General features: G+C 37.7%; 1 protein-coding gene across 1 annotated transcript in view; it reads left to right on the top strand.

The window, feature by feature from the left end:
- TM9SF2 (transmembrane 9 superfamily member 2) overlaps window positions 1-19,597 on the top strand; it is a 59,879-nt gene extending 40,282 nt beyond the window's left edge. The window contains exons 11-17 of the mRNA XM_032314597.1: window positions 1,595-1,714; window positions 5,208-5,265; window positions 9,583-9,742; window positions 11,628-11,779; window positions 12,834-12,945; window positions 16,788-16,959; window positions 18,906-19,597. Of these exons, the coding sequence (XP_032170488.1) occupies window positions 1,595-1,714; window positions 5,208-5,265; window positions 9,583-9,742; window positions 11,628-11,779; window positions 12,834-12,945; window positions 16,788-16,959; window positions 18,906-18,973 (842 nt within the window). The 3' untranslated portion in view covers window positions 18,974-19,597. The remainder of the gene's footprint in view (window positions 1-1,594; window positions 1,715-5,207; window positions 5,266-9,582; window positions 9,743-11,627; window positions 11,780-12,833; window positions 12,946-16,787; window positions 16,960-18,905) is intronic.
- The last annotated feature ends 875 nt before the right edge of the window (window positions 19,598-20,472 follow it).

The following is a 20,472-nucleotide window of genomic DNA, read 5'->3' as shown; positions in this document are numbered from 1 at the left end:
AATGCTCAAATATGAACTTTCTCCTTCAGTACAGTCCAGTTCTCAGTTCTGGGGAGAAAAAAGGGATACACTTTGGTTGAAATTCTGATAGGTCTTCTGAAGTTACCCTGGTCGGTTTCCTACTTCTTTTTTTTTTTTTTTTTAAGATTTTTTTTTATTTATTTGTCAGAGACAGAGGGAGAGAGAGTGCACGAGCACAGGCAGACAGAGAGGCAGGCAGAGGCAGAGGGAGAAGCAGGCTCCCTGCTGAGCAAGGAGCCCGATGTGGGACTCGATCCCAGGACCCTGGGATCATGACCTGAGCCGAAGGCAGCTGCTTAACCAACTGAGCCACCCAGGCATCCCTGGTTTCCTACTTCTGAGCTTCTTTCTCGCCCCTCAGTTGGTGCCGATCAGGTGTGCGTGGGTATGTGCTTGATTGTGTACACCTCGGAAACACTGGGAACTTCCTTGGTCCTCGGATTAGAACGCCACTTAGGTTTCTTTCTGAGCAAAGTCATAACTTCTGAATCCCAGCTGAAAGCCAGGAATCACTACAAATAATAAGATAGCATTTTTATTCTTATTAGTCAGGTGGGTTATATAAGGAAGAACAAATAAAACCAACCAACTAAAGAAAGGTAGAAACCAGAATTTCCCCAGATCATTAACCAAGTCCTTTATTAACTTGTGTTCAGAAAGCTAATGGTACTATGAAATCTTTGTTCTCTTGTTTTATTCATTGATTAGATTCAGTCTTTTGTGTCTGAATGTTACAAGGTATTTTTCACCCCAGAGGACCCAGTATTATTATTTTAGATTTTATTTATTTGAGAGAGTGAGTGAGAGAGCGAGCTCAAGCAGAGGGAGAGGGAGAAGCAGACTCCTTGTTGAGTAGGGAGCCATATTCGGGGCTTGATCCTGGGACTCCAGGATCTGAACCAAAGGCAGACACTTAACCGACTGAGCTACCCAGGCACTGACACTCCCAGTATTATTTTAAAGGGAACAAATTGGGACTATTTCATGGTGAGACTATCTTTATTCATATCAACTTTTAAAAGCTATATTTGACAGGGCACTTGGGTAACTCAGTTGGGTTAGGCATCCAACTCCTGGTTTCAACTCAGGTCATATCTCAGGGTAATGGGATCGAGCCCCAGATCAACTCTGCTCAGCACGGGGTCTGCTTGAGACTCTCCCCCACCCCCAGCTTCTCTCCCCTCATCTCCTTCTGGCCCTCCCTAACTCATGCTCTCTCCCCCACCCCTTCTCTCTCTCTCTAAAATAATAAATCTTAAAAAAAAAAAGCAAGCTATACTTGACTCGGAAGAGCTGAAAGCACTCATGAGTATCCAGTCAGCCTTCCCTGATAATAGGAAAGTTGGGGTCTTATGGACCTTAATAAGAAATATCCAAAGTAGAGTTTGCTTTCTTTATTACCCCGTTAATGAAGTACCTTAAAATATTGCTACACTTTAGTGTGGCCATATGGTAAGACAGTGTATTCATGAAATTGTATTTGGTTTCTTGTTTAAAAAATGAAAGGGGTCTCCTATCACTTCAGAAAGGAAACAGTAATAAAATGCATAACTTAAAATCACTTATTTTTCAGTTTTTGCTTGCCTGGGATTTTTGTCACCTGCCAACAGAGGAGCACTGATGACTTGTGCTGTGGTCCTGTGGGTGCTTCTGGGCACTCCTGCAGGCTATGTCGCTGCCAGATTTTATAAGTGTAAGTAAGAGCCACCCTGACTGTCGGGTCAGGAATCTTACCTGCGCCGTCACTACACCTGAGCCTAGGTGTCCAGTAGGTGATTTTCTTAAAATAATATGTATTATAGGTACATATCTTTATGTAAAAGAAGCTTGTGGTATGGATGACCGTCCATAGATTTTATTTGTTAAAAAATGTTTATACAGGGGCGCCTGGGTGGCTCAGTGGGTTAAGCCGCTGCCTTCGGCTCAGGTCATGATCCCAGGGTCCTGGGATCGAGCCCCACATCGGGCTCTCTGCTCAGCCGCGAGCCTGCTTCCTCCTCTCTCTCTGCCTGCTTGTGATCTCTCTCTGTCGAATAAATAAATAAAATCTTTAAAAAAAAAAAAAAAGTTTATACAATGAGGTAAGCAAATTTAGGCGCTGCTTATCCATCATCTCTTCTGTTCTTTTACGTTTAAGTTTTGACATAAAGACGTTTGAACAACTTAGATTTGCTACATACATAGGAATGTATATAGACTAATAAAGGAAGATAATATACTTACAAGTATCACTGGTTTATTAACTAAAATAAGTAATGTATATAGTAATACCTTTCTTAAGAGAGGTCATGCTAAAGAACCCTGACATAATTTAATTTGCTTTTATAATTAGTTGCAACCTCTTGTATTCTTGCTTTCTAAACGTAAAATAAAGTTCAATGGAAAAAGCATCAGGACCACAGGGTAAGAATGGGATATAACTAGATGACTTGGAAAGCAATTTTGCCAGGGTCAGTGAATGCCAGCATTTGCCATGGAATCCTGTTGAGATGGTCTCCTAGGTAATCTGTAATTTAAAGTGACAGGAGGTAAAAAACTCATGCTCTGAAAACTGTAAGACATTGATGAAAGAAATTGAAGACACAAACAAATGGAAAGATATATACCATACTCATGGATTAGAAGAATTAATATCATTAAAATGTCCATACGACCCAAAGCAGTCTACTGATTCAGTGCAGTCCTTATCAGAATACTGATAGTATTTTTCACAGAACTAGAACAAAGAAACCTAAAGTATATGGAGTCAAAAAAGACCCTGAATAGCCAAAGCAATCTGGAGAACAAGCAAAACTGGAAGTATCACAATCCAGGATTTCAGATAATGCTACAAAACTGTAGTAATTAAAACAATGTGATACTGTCACAAAAGTAGACCTAGATCAATAGAACGGAATAGAGAGCCCAGAAACTTACATTTATATGGTTAATTAATCTATGACAAAGGAGGCAAGCGTATTCAGTGGGGAAAAGATAGTGTCTTTAAAATGGTGCTGGGAAAACAGGACCACTGTCTTAAATCATATGCAAATATAAATTTAAAATGGATTAAAGGCCTGAATGTGAGATCTGAAACTGTAAACCCCTAGGAGAGAGAAAACGTGTGTAATCTTCTTTTACATCAGCCTTAGTGGCATATTTATGTATATGTTTCCTCAGGCAAGGCACACAAAAGCGAAAATAAACAATTGGAACTACACCAAAATAAATAGTATTGTCCCTTTGCAGAGTAAATGACAAATATTTTATATGATTTCATTTATATGTGGAATCTAAAAAGCAGAGGAGAAAAGTAGACTCTTAAATACAGAGAACAAACTGGTTATTGTTAGGAGGTGGGTGGGATTTGGGCAAAATAGATGAATTAAGATGTACAGACTTTCAGTTGTAAAATAAGTCATGGAGGTGAAAAGTACAGCATAGGAAATGTAGCTGGTAATACTGTTGTAGGGGGACAGTGACTATATAATGGAGAACACTGAGTAATGTATAGAATTGTGGAATCAGTATGTTGTACACCTGAAACGAATGAAACACTAGGTTAACTATACTTCAATAATAAACTGGAGGGGGAGAAAGTACTCACCAAAAAAAAAAAAGATGGAAGATGAGGCAGAGCTAAGGTTGACGTGAATAAGGTTTGAGATAGAACACGGTTGGGTTACATAAACATCCTTAAAGTGATGTTGGCTAAACCCAACCCCAAATAGAAGTATTAGTTAGACTTGCCAGATATAATGCTCTCCTGAAAACATGAAGTCCTATACGTATGTGTGTCTGTGTTTTACTCTTGGTGGATTTGTCAGTGGTTTTTTTTTTCTTCTTTCTTTTCATCTGTCACTAAAGGACAGAGAATTGGAGGTGTCAACGTGTGTTTTAACGCATATGAGATACAATTGGACCCCTGCCTCCTGTGCAGCACTCTCTCTCTCAACTCTGCTGGCTTTTTTTCAGTTCCTCCATCAGACTGTGTACCTTCACATCTGACTGAGGACCTCACCCCATGCTCTTCCCTGTGCTGGGAGTTCTAGCTTATTCTCCTGCTCGGCCCAGACGCGGCCCTCTTTAACTCCTCCCCGTCTTTCAGATCTCCCAGCTGCACATGAGTCAGGCAGAACCTGCCGAGAGGTGCTGTCATGTGGCCCCAGTCGCAAAATACTTCATTTTATAGCATCATTTCTTATGTTTCAATAAATATTATTTGACTTTTTATTGGAATTGTGTTAAACCCAGAATTAATACTTTCACAGTAGTTTATCAGTAATGCTGTGAATTCAAATCATATACATATAATTTGTCATTTCATTGTAGGGCAAGTGGTACTTACACTTGCTTATAAACTATTAAAACTTTTCTTAAAAAATCAAAGCTGTTGTCATATCTCAGCCAGTTTCATCTCCAATATTTATTTATTTATTTATTTATTTATTTTCATCTTGAACTTTTAGACTGGAAGAAGGAGGAGTACTTTCTTTTTTTTTTACTTTATATAATTTTTTTAAAAAATTTTAAATGGGGAAAAGAAATTAGGAACAAAGATTAAAAAGTGCATAAGCAAATTCTATGAAGTGGCCAAAACCCTTCCACTCTTCTTAGTCACCTGATCTGACCCACTGATCTCCCACGCCTGCCTACCAGGAGGTGCAGTGCTAGAGGATTCCTAAAGATGTAGACCTGCCGTAGAAATTTAAATGCGCTGCGCTTTAGGCCTGAGGGTTGTTCCTAGTTTTAATGCATTTCTTTTGTTTGTTTGTTTGTTTCTTTGTTTAAGAGAGGGTTCCTAGTTTCATAACCAGTTCTGAAACTGGCTGCAAGGTCAATGAGAATCCCCAGTATGTCCTTTCTCTACCTAGTCCCATGGATTGAAACTGGCCTAGAGCTTAAAGGTTTGTCTTATTTTGAAATTAAAAAAAAAAAAAAAAATTAAAAGAGAACTGGTCTTGACAACCTTCCTCTGAATGTTAGATTTATGATGCTGAAGCAGACATGTTGAGAGCAGGGCTTAGCCAGGGCAGTGCTGTGACACGCATCTCTGATCAGATCACCTGAGGAGGGGCTAGTGTGTCATCTGCTAGTGGGATTTTCTACGAGTGGGTGCCCAGTGCTGTCTGAAAATTTGTTTAATGCTAGACATATATGGCCGTTTGGTTTGCTTTGAAGATAAGTCTGTGTGTTTTCTTCTACAGCCTTTGGAGGTGAGAAGTGGAAAACAAATGTTTTATTGACATCATTTCTTTGTCCTGGGTAAGTAATAGTAACTTTTCAATGCTTACTTTCTTACATAGTCATAAAATTTAGTTCCCAAATTTTTGATCTCTTAAGTCTTAAATCTTCTCTGTCTCTAAACCACGTACCCTAGAAAATGAATTTAATTTTTTAGAAAGGGATAAAAATTGAATATTTGATAAACATTTGCACATGGACTAGTACATTGCCATATCTGGAGAAAGTATCTCTCTTTCTCTCTTTAAAGATTTTATTTATTGGTCAGAGAGAGCGCGCACAAGCAGGGGGAGAAGCAGGTTCCGTGCTGAGGAAAGAGGCTGATGTGGAACTTGGTCCCAGGACCCTGGGATCATGATCTGAGCCAAAGACAGACGCTTAACTGACTGAGCCACCCAGGCATCCCTGGAAAAAGTATCTTTGGATATGAGAAATTGTTACATTTCTTTTTTCGAAGATTTTATTTATTTATTTATTTATTTGACAGAGAGAGATCACAAGTAGGCAAAGAGGCAGGCAAAGAGAGAGAGGGAAGTAGGCTCCCTGCTGAGCAGAGAATCCAACATGGGACTTGATCCCAGGACACTGAGATCATGACCTGAGCCAAAGGCAGAGGCCTAACCCACTGAGACACCCAGGCACCCCTGTTACATTCCTTTTCTTAAAAGTCTGTTTCATAGCCCATGTAAGTCACAAAAAGAGGTTTTCACCTAAACATAATTTAGGCAAGTGAACATTTTCAGATTTCTATCAAAAGTATTGCCACCTTTAAGCCACCTAAGTGTTCATCGATAGATGAATGGGGTAAAGAAGATGTGGTGTGTGTATGAATATATATACACACATGTACACACAATGGAATATTACTCAGCTATTAAAAAAAAAAAGGGATCTCGCCATCAGTGACAACATGGATGGGCCTAGAGGGTAGTATGCTAAGTGAAATAAGTCAGAGAAAGTCAGATACCATAAGATTTCACTTATATGTGGAACCTGAAAATAAACAAGCAAAACAGAAGTAGACTCATAAATACAGAGGACAAATTGATGATTGCTGGAACGGAGAGGGAAGGGGGATGGGCAAAATAGAGGATTAAGAGGTACAAGCATCCAGTTGTAAAATAAATAAGCAACAGAGGTGAAAAGTACAGCATAAGGAACATAGTAATGTTGTGCTAACATTATATGATAACAGATCGTGACTTTATTTATCGTGGTGAGCACTGAGCAATGGATAGACATTGTCAAATCACTGTTGTACACCTGAAATTAATATAGCATGTCAACTATAATTCAAGGATAAAAAAATGTTGGAAGCTATTACCACTTTATTTAGAATGTATTCCATTAAGTAGAGTAATATGTAGGAAGCATTTAAAAAAACCAACAATCACGTAAAAAAACAAGCAATAACTGTGACCCTTTGGAGGATAGCTTTTGATATAGAGAATCTGATTGATGTCTGGTCCTAGAAATAGAACCTACCATCTTCCCATCTCTCGATTTCTGGTGGGCAGGAACCAGCCTCTGAGCAATCAGCAGCAACAAAGAAAGCCAAAGGTTAAATTTAGAAACCTGTACTTCCGTTTGCAGGCCAGAAATGAAAGAGTGACCACAGTTGCATTGCTTTACGTGTTTGGAATAAAGATTCTTTTGGTAATTACCTCCAGTGAAGAATGGCGCTTCTCAGCCATTCACGTTGTATTCAGATTTTTCGATGCTTTTCTCAAACTGCATCCTTTGTCAACTAAAGAAGTGTCTCTTTCCAGCACAAGTCAGCTGTGATTTCCTTCAGAATCTTGTCTTTCAGACATTCCTCTTAATCTCTGGCATCTTCTATTTCTCCCCTTCCCTGTGTTCTGTTTGTGTGTTTCATCTCCTCTCCCACAAATATACTAAGGCCTCCCAGATCCTAAAAAGAGCTTTTTCTCATAAGCATCTTTCCCTCTACTATCTTATTTCTTTTATGTTCCCACCAAACTGCCTTGAAAAAATGTTCTGCATTCCTTTTTTCTCGTAAAGCCATGTCATCTGTCTGTCTTCCTCATCACCTTAATGAAAACTTTTCTCAAGGGTTACTAACAACATTCCCATTTTTAAATCTAGAAATCATTTTCTTCTCTTCACTCTGTGTCTCTGCATTATCTAATATTGGGATACTTTCTTTTTGAAACACCCATCATTTTTGGCTTTATACAAGTTATCCTAAGCCAATTCATTTGTATCTCATCAGCCCTTCCTTGATTTATCTTCTTCATCCCACCCTTAGAAGTAGGTGTTCATCAGAAGGATGGTGAGGTAGTGCGAGAGGGAGAGAGAGGAAAAGCACACAGGAGTGCACTAAGAACCCAAGGGGGCAGGGAGAATTGGTGTTCGCCTAGGAAAAGACGTACCATTTAATGGGCTGCCTGGGTGGCTCAGTCGGCTCAGGTCATGATCTCAGCATCCTGGGATTAAGTCCTGCATCATTCTCCCTGCTCAGTGGGGAGTCTGCTTCTCCCTCTGCCATTCCCCTGCTGCTTCTGCTCTCCCTCTCCCTCGCTCGCTCGCTCTCTCTCAAAAGTAAATATTTAATTTTAAAAAGTACCACTTTTTATGTAATTTTATGTAAACACCTGCATATAATTATTACAGTAGATACAACAAAAGGACATTTGAAGTTAGTAAACATTGTTTTCATATTTGAAAAGAAGTTAATGGGGAAAGAAATGCTTCCTTATATTAATAAAAATCTCAGTTTATTTGTGATGTAATTTATATACAGAGAACATTAACAAATTTCAGCCAAAAAGCAGAGAATTAATAAGTGGTTGACGGTATGGCTGGGTTTGGCAGTATGGCTAGATGTCGCTGATATTCCAAGATACTGAACACTACCAATAGCAAATTAACTGTTTTTTTTTATTTTTATCTTTTTATTTTTTATAAACATATATTTTTATCCCCAGGGGTACAGGTCTGTGAATTGCCAGGTTTACACACTTCACAGCACTCACCAAAGCACATACCCTCCCCGCAAATTAATTGTTTTATTGGTAGTTGTAGTTGTTTGGGAAGAGGACTGTACTCACAGGAGTATTAGTCACAGAAAACCTTCACAGTATCTGAAAAAACTTGTCAAAACATGACCATCCAGGTGACAGGCTTACAAAACTAATTAACTAGTAGGAGATACAAATTCACTATGTTACTTGATGAGAAGACCAAGTGGAGGGGGGGGTTGGCAATGTGCTGTGGCTGCTAGCACAGAAAACATGGAAATAGACCAGATATTCATGGAAGCATGCTGGTTGTGGCATCACAAACCAGAGGAAGTATTAGATGATGCCGATAAAATTGTCTCTATGAAGGGAGAAACTCTGTTACTAGTCACACACAAGATCAGTTCAGGTACAATCTAAATTATGATTAGAAGAAAATACAGAGGTTATCATCTGATCCTAGGTTAGGAAGGATTGTCTTAAAGTACACAAAGATAAAGGGAAAAGTTGATGACTAATCACATTAAAAACTCTGTGTGGGGAGTGTAGTAACAATTACGATATGTTACAGACATGTTTTTTAAAGGTACTCACAGGTGCGCATGGGTGACTCAGTGGGTTAAAGCCCCTGCCTTCGGCTCAGGTCTGATCCCAGGGTCCTGGGATCGAGCCCCGCATCGGGCTTTCTGCTCGGCGTGGAGCCTGCTTCTGCATCTCTCTCTCTCTCTCTCTCTCTCTCTCTCTGCCTGCCTCTCTGCCTACTTGTGATCTCTGTCTGTCAAATAAATAAATAAAAATCTTTTTAAAAAAATAAATAAAAATAAAAGGTACTCACAGAAGAAAGACTGAACGAAAATTGAGTACATGTGTTCACCGGTTTGGGTTCATAGAAAAGCTATAAACTGGGAGAATAAGATATTTAACAAGGAATTACTAGTAGCTTGAATATATAATAACTCACATCTATAACTTTGGAAAAGATGTACAACCCAAATGAAAAATGAGCAATAGATGTAACTGGCAAGTCACAGAAATAATATCTATAAAGCCAATTAGCACAAGTGGCTGTTGTCAACAGGAAATGCAAATGAAAACAATAAATTGACAATCCAAAGCATGATGAAATATTTAAAGAGGTAACTTTCATAAACTGCCAGTGGGAGTTTAAGTCAGGCGGAAAAATCTGTAAAGCAATTTGGCAATTTCTAGTGAAGTTTTAAATTCATATACCCCATTACTGAGCAATTTCATTTTCTTTGTGTATAACACAGAAATTCTAATATTAATTACATATGATTGGGACTGTATCATTTGCTTCTGACTCAGGTTTTACCCAAAAGCCTATTGTGTCTTTTAGGATTGTGTTTGCTGACTTCTTTATAATGAATCTGATTCTCTGGGGAGAAGGATCTTCAGCAGCTATTCCTTTTGGAACGCTGGTTGCCATTTTGGCTCTTTGGTTCTGCATATCTGTGCCTCTAACGTTTATCGGTGCATACTTCGGTTTTAAGAAGAATGTAAGTTTATAGGTGTTAATTTATTCAAACAAATTTCAGCTATGGAAATTAGCATATCCCACCTTAAAAGATAGAAAAGTGTCTTTAAAAAAAGGCATCTAAAAGATATGTACTTATCCTGTGTGATCTGGATTTTATAGAAAATAGATGACCTCTTAGTTTGATTGCATTCTTTTTTTTTTTAATTATTATTTTTTTATTAACATATAATGTATTACTAGCCCCAGGGGTACAGGTCTGTGAATCACCAGGTTTACACACTTCACAGTACTCACCATTGCACATACCTTCCCCAACATCCATAACCCAACCAACCTCTCTCCCTACCCCTTTCCCCTGACTGCAGTCATTCTTAAAATAGTATTTTGGGGCTGTGGTGGAGAAGTCACATATGTAAACTTAGATTTCAAATTTTTCTAAGTAAATGTAAACTGTAGATCAATAGGAAATGAAATGCTAATTAAAACTGATGAAAACTTTAACTTTTTAACATTAAAAATAATTGTATTACTTTTTTTTCTAACCTAAAAAGTATGGCATTTTTTCTTTAGCATTAGGTGTTTCTATATTACTTAAAATTAAGTAAACCAAGAATATGGGTTAGGAGGAAAGCTGTGGGAAAGTGACTGGAAAGAGACGGTAGCCATTTTTTAAACATGTAGCTTTGCAATAAATTTTATATGGCCTTCCTGCTAGTACTTGATTTTATGGAAGATTCTCATCAGAGCTCCACCCCACCCTTCCCCCTAGTCTTTCTCTGCCTCTACTGCCCTCTTCTGCCCTCAGGCTAACAGGAAAATGAGAATTTAGTCGTCACTGTCCTTCTCACTTCACTGTCCTTACTCTTCTCTGAAAACAAAGGTCCACAAGGTTAAAAGGATCATAATGTATTACTCCCCTGCACTTCGTAAAGGGGGCCCAGAACAGCCTGGAAAAACTGTCAGGGCTTCATTGTCTCCACTGCACCTACCGTGCCAGCCTTCTCTAAGATTTTTCAATTCTTTGGCATTTTATTTAATTTATTACTTTAAATCTCTATAGCATAAATAGTAACCTACCATGATTTAAAATCTTTTTGATTACATGGATAAATAAGTACTTGAAATTCTGAAAATATGCCTGTTAAAAATACAAACACTGAAGGAGGACATGCTGATTCCCTACCTGTACACATGTATATCTAGAAGATAATTTGGTCCACAGAAGTGTGATCTCAGTGAGAATACCAAGTTTTAAGTTTTTCCTGTACCGTCACAAAAACTACGGAAGTGTGTTTTTGCAGTTTTTGCAAGAAAATTCATTTCTACTATGTACTCGTTTTTTCCCCCCAGCTATGTTTTAAGTACTTTAGGTTTCACTTATTTTTATACTACCATGTCAGGTGTTAGGAAAGGGAGAGTATTTTCAATAGCTAATGGTCATAAAGCTTCATGTAGCCGTTCATTTTTGCCTTTATGTTCTGAAGTCTTAGTAGAATTCAGCTATTTAGATAAAGATGACATTGCCAAATAGGTATACCTGGACAGTAATTTGAGAACTAGCTGATTCCTTCCAAGTATGTAATTAAAAAGGAAAGCCTAACTCTACCTTTGTTTTAACTATTATTTTTACTCTATTATCTCCTTCTGTGTATTTGTTTCATCTAAAACCATTTGTGGATAGCTACTGGAACAGTGGTGGCTTGCTTCAGCGGACAGACTGAATATCGTACTAATGGTGTTTGGGTCATTGCTTCTCAATACACATTTCAGTTTGATTATCTTAAGCAGACTTGTATTGGCGATAGTGTCAGATTGGAAGCTGAGAAAAAAAGCAGGCAAATACTAACATAGAGAATTTTTAAAATAGACACATAACTGTGAATGCTTTCTTCATTTTACTAAAGGCCATTGAACACCCAGTTCGAACCAATCAGATCCCACGTCAGATTCCGGAGCAGTCCTTCTACACCAAGCCACTGCCGGGCATCATCATGGGAGGGATTCTGCCCTTCGGCTGCATCTTCATACAGCTGTTCTTTATCCTGAACAGTATCTGGTAAGCAGGGAGAAGTCTTCTTATTCCCATTACCATTATATGTAGTATTAGCTTTCTCCTTTTGTTTCTCTGGATGACTCTTTGTATCTTATAAATGTGAACTGTTCTCTAGTAATCAAAAATCTTACGAGCCGAAAGGTTACCTTTTCCATGTGAGAAAAGGTGTGTTAACACCTATTATTAATTGAGTGCTTATGAATTCTTGGATTTCTGTGAGATAGGTGTTATCCCCATTTTAGAGAGAGAGGGGTGAAGCTTTGGATGTTAAGTGATCTGTCGGTGTCACACAGCTACCATGTAATGGAAAATTGACCTGTCTTTCCAAACCTGTGTTCTTTGGTAGTAATCGGTACTGCTTCAGAGGGAGGCTACTCTGAGCCCATGATGAAGGGGAGTCGAGCAAGCCTTGGGAGAAGGGTGGAGGTAGATGACCTTCGGAGGTCTTACTCACCCCCAATTCCTTCATTCTGTGATTTCTTATTTACATGGAGGAACTCGTAGTGCTCATTTGGAGCCAGTCTGTTATTAGGGGGTGTGCACTGTGGTATTGCCTCATCATTTGATCGCGTTGCCACGTTACAGCAGGTGCCAGGGTTTTCAGTAGCAGAAAATCAGAACTGAATTTGAGCTTTTTAGCGATTAGAACACATTTCCTTCCCCATTGTCACAGCATTTTCACAATTCAGCTGTTTCTGTCATACACAGTAAGAAACAGTATATACCAAGTGGAACCCTTTTTTACTTTGGCTCTGCCTGTCCAGTAATTTTTTTATTGAATTTCTCTGACTCACTGGTAGACAATTAGACTAAGCGTATTTGAGTAAGAGTTTCAGGTTCTGCCGGAGTGAGAAGGCGTTATCTCATGACACTGCCGCTTCCTTTCCTCTCCCTGCCCCACCCATACTCCCTCACTGTCTACACCTCTGGGAATCTGTTGTCTTGGACTAGTTGGGACAAAAGGCAAACATTTCCCAGTTCAGGGAACATGAGATTGTGTCATTTATTGTATCAAAAAGAAAATGTTTATAGTTTAATCTTGACGTGTTTGTTATAGGTCACACCAGATGTATTACATGTTTGGCTTCCTGTTTCTGGTGTTTATCATTTTGGTGATTACATGTTCAGAAGCAACTATACTGCTTTGCTATTTCCACCTATGTGCGGAGGTATGTGTCGGCAATGTCCACTTTACATTAATTTGTAGACAGTATTTATAATTTTGGCATAAAGTGATTTTGAACTATTAATTGAAATAACTTCTGTAAATATGTGTTTATTAAGGTAGAAATTAACCTGTATTCCTGAATCAGATGTAGCCCTCTTTAGGAATGGATTAAGATAGTATCTCAGTTCAGTATATTTATTTAGAGCTACAGGTTACAAATGTTAATTTTCTGAGAATACCACATTATGCTGAATTTTCATTTTTGAGTTTTTAATGTCTAAATTAAAAATTAATACTCTTTATGAAGCATAGATATTTCTAGACTGGAAATTTAGTAAACATCTTTGTGGGAAAATTCACTAAAACATTTAGCAGTTACATTACAATGAATTATATCCATGGCAATATGATGGCATTCTTATGTAGAATTAATTTTTAAAGGTCTGGGTTGTAATAAATTATTCTTTTATCATTGTTTTCTATACAGCAGATTAAATCTAACTTTGTTAAACTTGAGATGCTTTTCTTTTAAAGTTAAGGTTAAATTCACTTAACTTAAAATTAACCATTTTAAAAAGTGAACAATTCAGGGTGCTAGTTACTACATTCATTTACAGTGTTGTGTAACTACCACCTCTTTCTAGTTCCAAAATATTTTCATCACCCTTAAGTAAAACCTCATACCTATTAAGCAGTTATTTCCCACCCTCCTCCCCATGTAAGACCTGGCAGTCACCAATCTGCTTTCTGTCTACAGATTTATCTATTCTGGGCATTTCATATGAATGGAATCCTACAACATGTGGCCTTTCACGTCTGGTTTCTTTCGCTTTAGGAGAATCTTTTCGATTCAGTACTTTGTTCCTATTTATAGCCGAATAATACCCCATTGTATGGATGTATCCCAGTTTCCTTATCTCCATTGACCTGTTGATGTAAATTACGTTTATTTCCACCTTTCAGCTATTGTGAATAGTGCTGCTGTGAACATTCATTTACAAATATTTGTTTTGAGTACCAGTTTTCAGTTCTTTTGGGTATGTATATAGGAGCGGAATCGCTGAGTCATATGATAGATAATTCTTCGTTTAACTTTTTGCAGAACCACCAAACTGTTTTTCACAGTGGCTGTACTGTTTTGCGTTCCTACCAGCAATGCACAAGGGTTCTCATTCTCCACATCCCATCCTACAGTTGCTGTCCCCCCCCTTTTTAAAAAAAAAAAAAAAAAAGCTCTAGCCATCCTAGTAGGTGTGAAGTGGTATCTTACTATGATTGTGATTTTCATTTTCCAGTGACTAATGATGTTGAGCATCCTTTTTTTGTGCTTGTTGACCATCTGTGTATCTTGTTCAGAGAACTGTCTGTTCAGATCTTTTGCCCATTTATAAACTGGGTAGTTTATCTTTTTGTTGAACTAGAAGAGTTCTGTATATATTCCGAATACAAATACTAGACCTTTGTCAGATAAATGAGAGAATATTTTTGCAAATATTTCTCCCTCATTCTTTAGGTTGTCTTTTTACTGGATAATGGCCTTAACACAAAAGTTTTTAATTTTGATAAAGTCTGATTTATCTTTTCTTTTCTTTTGTTGTCATATCTAAGAACTAATTGCTAAATCCAAGGCAATGAAAATTTACCTCTTTGTTTTTTCCTGAGTGTCTAGTTTTAGCTTATATATTTGGGTCATCGATCCACTTTGAGTTAATTTTTTTGATTATGGTAATTAGAAATTCCTCATGCCTTTGCATGTGTATATATAGTTTTTCCAGTACCACTTGTTTTTTTGTTTTGTTTTGTTTTGCTTTTTTGAAGATTTTATTTATTTATTTGACAGAGAGAGAGATAGCGAGAGCAGGAACACAAGCAGGGGGAATGGGGAGCCCAGTGCGGGGCTCAATCCCAGGACCATAGGATCATGACCCGAAGGCAGATGCTTAACGACTAAGCCACCCAGGCGCCCCTCCAGTACCATTTGTTACAGAGACTGTTCTTTCTTCATTGAGTGGTCTTGTAACCCTGTGGAAAACCCATTGCCCATAGATATGGGGATTTGTATCTGGATTCACAATTCTATTCCAGTGGTATATATTGCTGTCCTTATGCTAGTACCACACTGTTTTGATTACCATAGTTTTGTAGTAAATTCTGGAATTGGAAAGGGTAAATCGTCCAACTTTGTTCCTTTGTGAAGATTATTTTGACTATTTAGGACCCTTTGAAATTTCATATGAATTTGGGATCACCTTTTCCTTTTTTGCAAAAAAGGTCATTGGAATTCCGATAAGAGTGGCATTGACTCTCAGATTTTTAGGGGGGCACTGCCGTCTTAACAGTATTGACTCGGCCAGTCCATGAACGTGGGATATCTTTCATTGATTTCAGTTGTCTTTGTTTATTTATTTTTTTAACCTATTTTATAGTTTTCAGTATATAAGTCTTTCACATCCTTGGTTGAATTTCTTACTAGGTGTTGTATCTTTTTGGATGCTGTTGTAAATGAAATTATTATTGTTACTATTATCATTTTTAAAGATTTTATTTATTTACTTGACAGAGAGAAAAAGAGATCACAAGTAGGCAGAGAGGCAGGCAGAGGGAGAGGGAGAAGCAGGCTTCCCACTGAGCAAGGGCCTGATGCAGGGCTTGATCCCAGGATCCTGGGATCACAACCCTAGCCAAAGGCAGCTGCCTAACCAACCGAGGCACCCAGGCACCCCATGAAATTATTTTCTAAGTTTCCTTTTCATAGTGCCCATTGTTAGTATATAAAAACACAGCTGATTTTCATTTCAGTCTCGGACCCTATAACTTTGCTGAATTTATTTGCTATAATACTTTCTGTGTGTGGATTCCTTAAGATTTTCTCATTTGTGCTGGTATACTTTTTAAGTATATTTATTTTTCACATATTCCAAGGGGTAAGGAAAAAGTGAATTTTTTTTTTTTAAGATCTCCTGGTAAGCTACCAGCTACTTTATGTCAAAGTAAGAAGACCTGTTTTAAAAATCGACCTTGTTTAAATTTTGTTAGTAGTAACAAAGTAGATTTCAACCAGGCCTTGATAGGATAATTTTCCTAATATAGAGCTGACCAGATTGTAAGATAAGTAATATTAATTTTGAGCTATGTAAGTAAGCTCTTATACATTGCTTTTCTTTGGGAAGAGTACATTTTAAGTACAGTTAAGTACTTTAAGTACATTTAAGTACGTTTAAGATTTCTCAGGGGCCCCTCAGTGGCTCAGTAGGTTAAGCGTCTGCCTTTGGCTCAGGTCGTGATCCCAGGGTGCTGGGATTGAGCCCTGCATCCCGCTCGGTGGGAAGCCTGCATCTCCCTCTCCCATTCCCCTGCTTTTGTTCCCTCTCCCACTTTGTCTCTCTCTGTCAAATAAATAAATAAAATCTTTCAAAAAAGAAAAAAATCTTCTGTCTTCAGCTCGGGTCATTATCCCAGAGTGCTGGGATTGAGCCCCTCATGAGGCTCTCTGTTTGGCGGGGAGCTTGCTTCTTCCTTTCCCACTGCCTGCCTCCCCTTACTTGTGCTTGCTTGCTCTCTCTCTCTCTGTCCAATAAATAAAATCTTTTAAAAAAAAAAAAAAAAAAGATTTTTCAGCACGTTTTTAGCCAGTAGCACCTCCAAAAGTAGGGGATGGTTCTTAGCATCTTTAGTGAGGAGGGAAATGGGCAAAATTCAGTAGGGGAAAAAGATTGGAAATGTTAGCAGAAATTAGATTTGGGGGCTGTTTCCCTTAGCTGTGTTTGCTTTGTAACTCTGCTCAGCTCCATATTGTCTATTAATTGGAAACTAATTCTTATTCTTTTTTTCTTCTCCACTTAGGATTATCACTGGCAGTGGCGTTCGTTCCTTACCAGTGGCTTTACTGCAGTATATTTCTTAATATATGCAGTGCACTACTTCTTCTCAAAACTGCAGATCACAGGAACAGCAAGTACAATTCTGTACTTTGGCTATACCATGATAATGGTTTTGATCTTCTTTCTTTTTACAGGTAAGACCTAAGATGATTAGTTTTAGTCAATAAGTTGGTAGGCATTTTATTTATATTTTCCTTTTATAAAATCCATGAAGGCTTCTGCTACTCAGCACTCCTGTATTTAGCCCTCCGTGCAGCTAAGTGTTGCTTGGTAGGCCCTGCTGCGCGGTGTCTATCAGTAACACCAAAGCTGAAGGAACCGAACCTAAGGGAAGAAGTTCTTGCTAAGCATAAGGTTGTTTAAATACATTTATGTTTTCACCATTGCTTTTCTAAAATTAGCCCCAGCCTCTTCTCAAACCTTAATAATGATCTTTTGAATATCCAAAAGATGTATTTTTATGTCTTCTAAAACAGACATAGTGACGGGCACATTGTAGGGACATGAGTTATATGAATGAGTACAATAATTTTTTAACATCCCTTACTAATGTCCCATATATAGTCTCTTGACTTAGAAAATGTCCTCTTGGGGCGCCTGGGTGGCTCAGTGGGTTAAGCCTCTGCCTTCGGCTCAGGTCATGATCTCAGGGTCCTGGGATCGAGCCCCGCATCGGGCTCTCTGCTCGGCAGGGAACCTGCTTCCCCCTCTCTCTCTGCCTGCCTCTCTGCCTACTTGTGATCTCTGTCTGTCAAATAAATAAATTTTTAAAAATCTTAAAAAAAAAAAAAAAGAAAATGTCCTCATACTTTTTCTTTGTATTACATTTAAAACAACGGTGAACACATTGGAACTTTAAATGTAAGCTTACACAAGGATATGTATATCCCCTTCTGTGTTCTTTAGCACTTAGACTTATTATTCTCAGAGGGTAATTCTGGGAAAAAAATTCTGGCTTTTGAAAATACTTTAGGCAGTTCACAATTAAGTAAATACTCTTTTGCAAAACAGAGTCTCTGAATATATGTTTAGCAAATCTAAGCATGGTGAGGTTTAAAATGGCACTATACTTGAAGTCAGAGAAAGTGAGTTTGCATTCTGATCCTGCTGACCAGCCAGCCACGTAACCATTAGACATTTACTTAACTGAGTGTCATTTTTGTCATCTGTCTAGAATTCAAATTTTTTGGAATCTAGACTGAGGAAGATACTTGAAAACCAAAACATGTATTTTTTTTTTTTTTAATGAATCATCTCATTTACTCTATCTAGGGCAGATCGAATTATGTTTTATTATATTTTATTTATTTGAGAGAGAGTGAGCACAAGCAGGGGGAGGGGCAAAAGGAGAGGGAGAAGCAGGCTCCGCACTGAGCAGGAAATGCCGATGCAGGGCTCAATCCCAGGATGCCGAGATCATGACCTGAGCCGAGGGAGACACTTAATTGACTGAGCTACCCAGGCACCCCCAAATTATCTCTGTTTTAATAAGAAATGGGCTGACAGAGCTGCTCTGTTCTCTGAGGCCACGCCACCTCTCCTATACAGTGGGATGCATCTTTGTTATTATTCTAATTTATCACTTTTAACACTTCGTAAGAACTTTCTGAGTTTAGTTTTATTGTAGTTCTTTGGAAACTGACAATTCCCAATAACTATGTTTAGAGAATATTCCCATTTAATTATTCTGTAAATCTGATATTCCCTTTAAACTGTTCATATCATACCTTGAATTAATTTTAATAGCAGTTTTCCATTTTGTGATGAAATATTCTTAAATAGGAAAGGAAAATTGGTATCCTATTCATCTTTTAATTTCAGGTTTCTTGCATGTAATAAGGAGAAGAATATATTATAGAAAGCTTAGGTAATCGTAAAGTTTAAAAAGTCCTATTCTGTAAAAAATTTGATATGAACTACTTGTATGTTTTTCAAAAAAGCTTATGGATCTATGCCTGGTAAGAGTAGTTTATAGTTTTGTGGCTTTTTGTAAGGAATCAATCATTTTAAGTCTGTGTTTTTGTGTAAATTATGAATTTTCCTCTGGAAAAGTGTTGATTTTTGTTTTTTTCTTTTATAGGAACAATTGGCTTCTTTGCATGCTTTTGGTTTGTTACCAAAATATACAGTGTGGTGAAAGTTGACTGAAGAAGCCAGTGTGTCCAGTTAAAACAGAAATAAATTAAATTCTTCATCAACAAAGACCTGTTTTTGTGACTACCTTGAGTTTTATCAGACTTATTGGCCTAGTAATCCTTCAGAAACAACATAATTCTAAATACACTTCTTCCCATACACCTGTCTCCACAAAATGTGTTTTCAACACTAAAACATTTGTATCGTGATTTGATTAAGTATATATTCAGTTGTTCTCAGTGAAGAGCAAATTTAAATATTATGTGCATTTGTAAATACAATAGCTATAAAATTTTCAATACTTCTGATGGCAGAATAGAGGAGGCCATATGACACAGTACTGATGAAATGCAGGACAGCTCATTGTAAATAGGATTTTCTAGGCTCGGTAGGTGGAAAGAATTATTTTTCTTTGAAGGAAATAACTTTTTATCATGGTAATTTTGAAGGATGATTCATATGATGTGTTTATTGGGGGGATGTGGCTTTTAAAAAAATCTTGTATTGGTTGTAACTGTTCATATCTTCTTTTCTGTGTTGACTTCATTATTCCCATGGTATTGGCCTTTTAAACTATGTGCCTCTGAGTCTTTCAATTTATAAATTTGTTATCTTAATAAATATTGTAAAAACGTCTTCATTGCATCATTACCTATCGTATATTCAAGGAGAGCCTATAAACAGCAATCTATTTACCAGTGTTATTTTAAGATGGTTTATACTGTTTTATCAAATTTTACTGATTTCTGTTCATGCAACACTTTCTTGCTTGATCTAAAGGAAATTCCAGTCTCTTGGGCTTTGTGACAAATCAGATTTTTCACTCTTAGGCAGTAATAGAAATTTTAGTTGTGCGTATCTGGCCAGATAAATGATCTAAGTCTAGCAATTAATACGGGCCTCACTACATTTCATTAAGGATTTTATATTTTTTTACCTGTTTTTCAAAGCACAGTATTTTTCATTTATTTTTTAATAAAAATCTCAATCATTTTGTTTACTTTATTAATATTTTAAAGAGAGAGCATGAGCAGGGAGTGGGAGAGAGGCAGAAGGAGAGGGAGAGAGAGTGAATTTTAAGCAGGCTTCAGGCTCAGTGGGGATCCTGGCACAAGACTCAGTCTCACAACCCTGAGATCATGACCTGAGCTGAAATCAAGAGTCGGATGCCTAATGGACTGAGTCATCCGGGCACCCCATTTTTAATTTTTTTAAGTCAGTATTTGTTTATACATTAACAATGACTAGCAAATCTCCCTCTTTATGATTACATTGTCTTCGCTTGGATTTCACAGTTTATTTCTTAAAAGTTAAGAAATAGCTTTCTGGGGTGCCTGAGTGGCTCAGTTGGTTAAGCGGCTGCGTTTGGCTCAGGTCATGATCCCGGGGTCCTGGGATCAAGCCCCATGTCAGGCTCCCTGCTCAGCGGGGAGCCCACTCCTCCATCTGCCCCTCTCTCCCACTCGTGCTTTCTCTCTCTCTAATAAATGAATCTTTTTTTTTTTTTAATT

This window comes from Mustela erminea, chromosome 15 (assembly GCF_009829155.1).
Source record: "Mustela erminea isolate mMusErm1 chromosome 15, mMusErm1.Pri, whole genome shotgun sequence".
In the NCBI taxonomy this organism is placed as follows: domain Eukaryota; kingdom Metazoa; phylum Chordata; class Mammalia; order Carnivora; family Mustelidae; genus Mustela; species Mustela erminea.
Note: the sequence above shows the minus strand (reverse complement) of the source record. Positions and strands in the feature narration are given on the sequence as shown.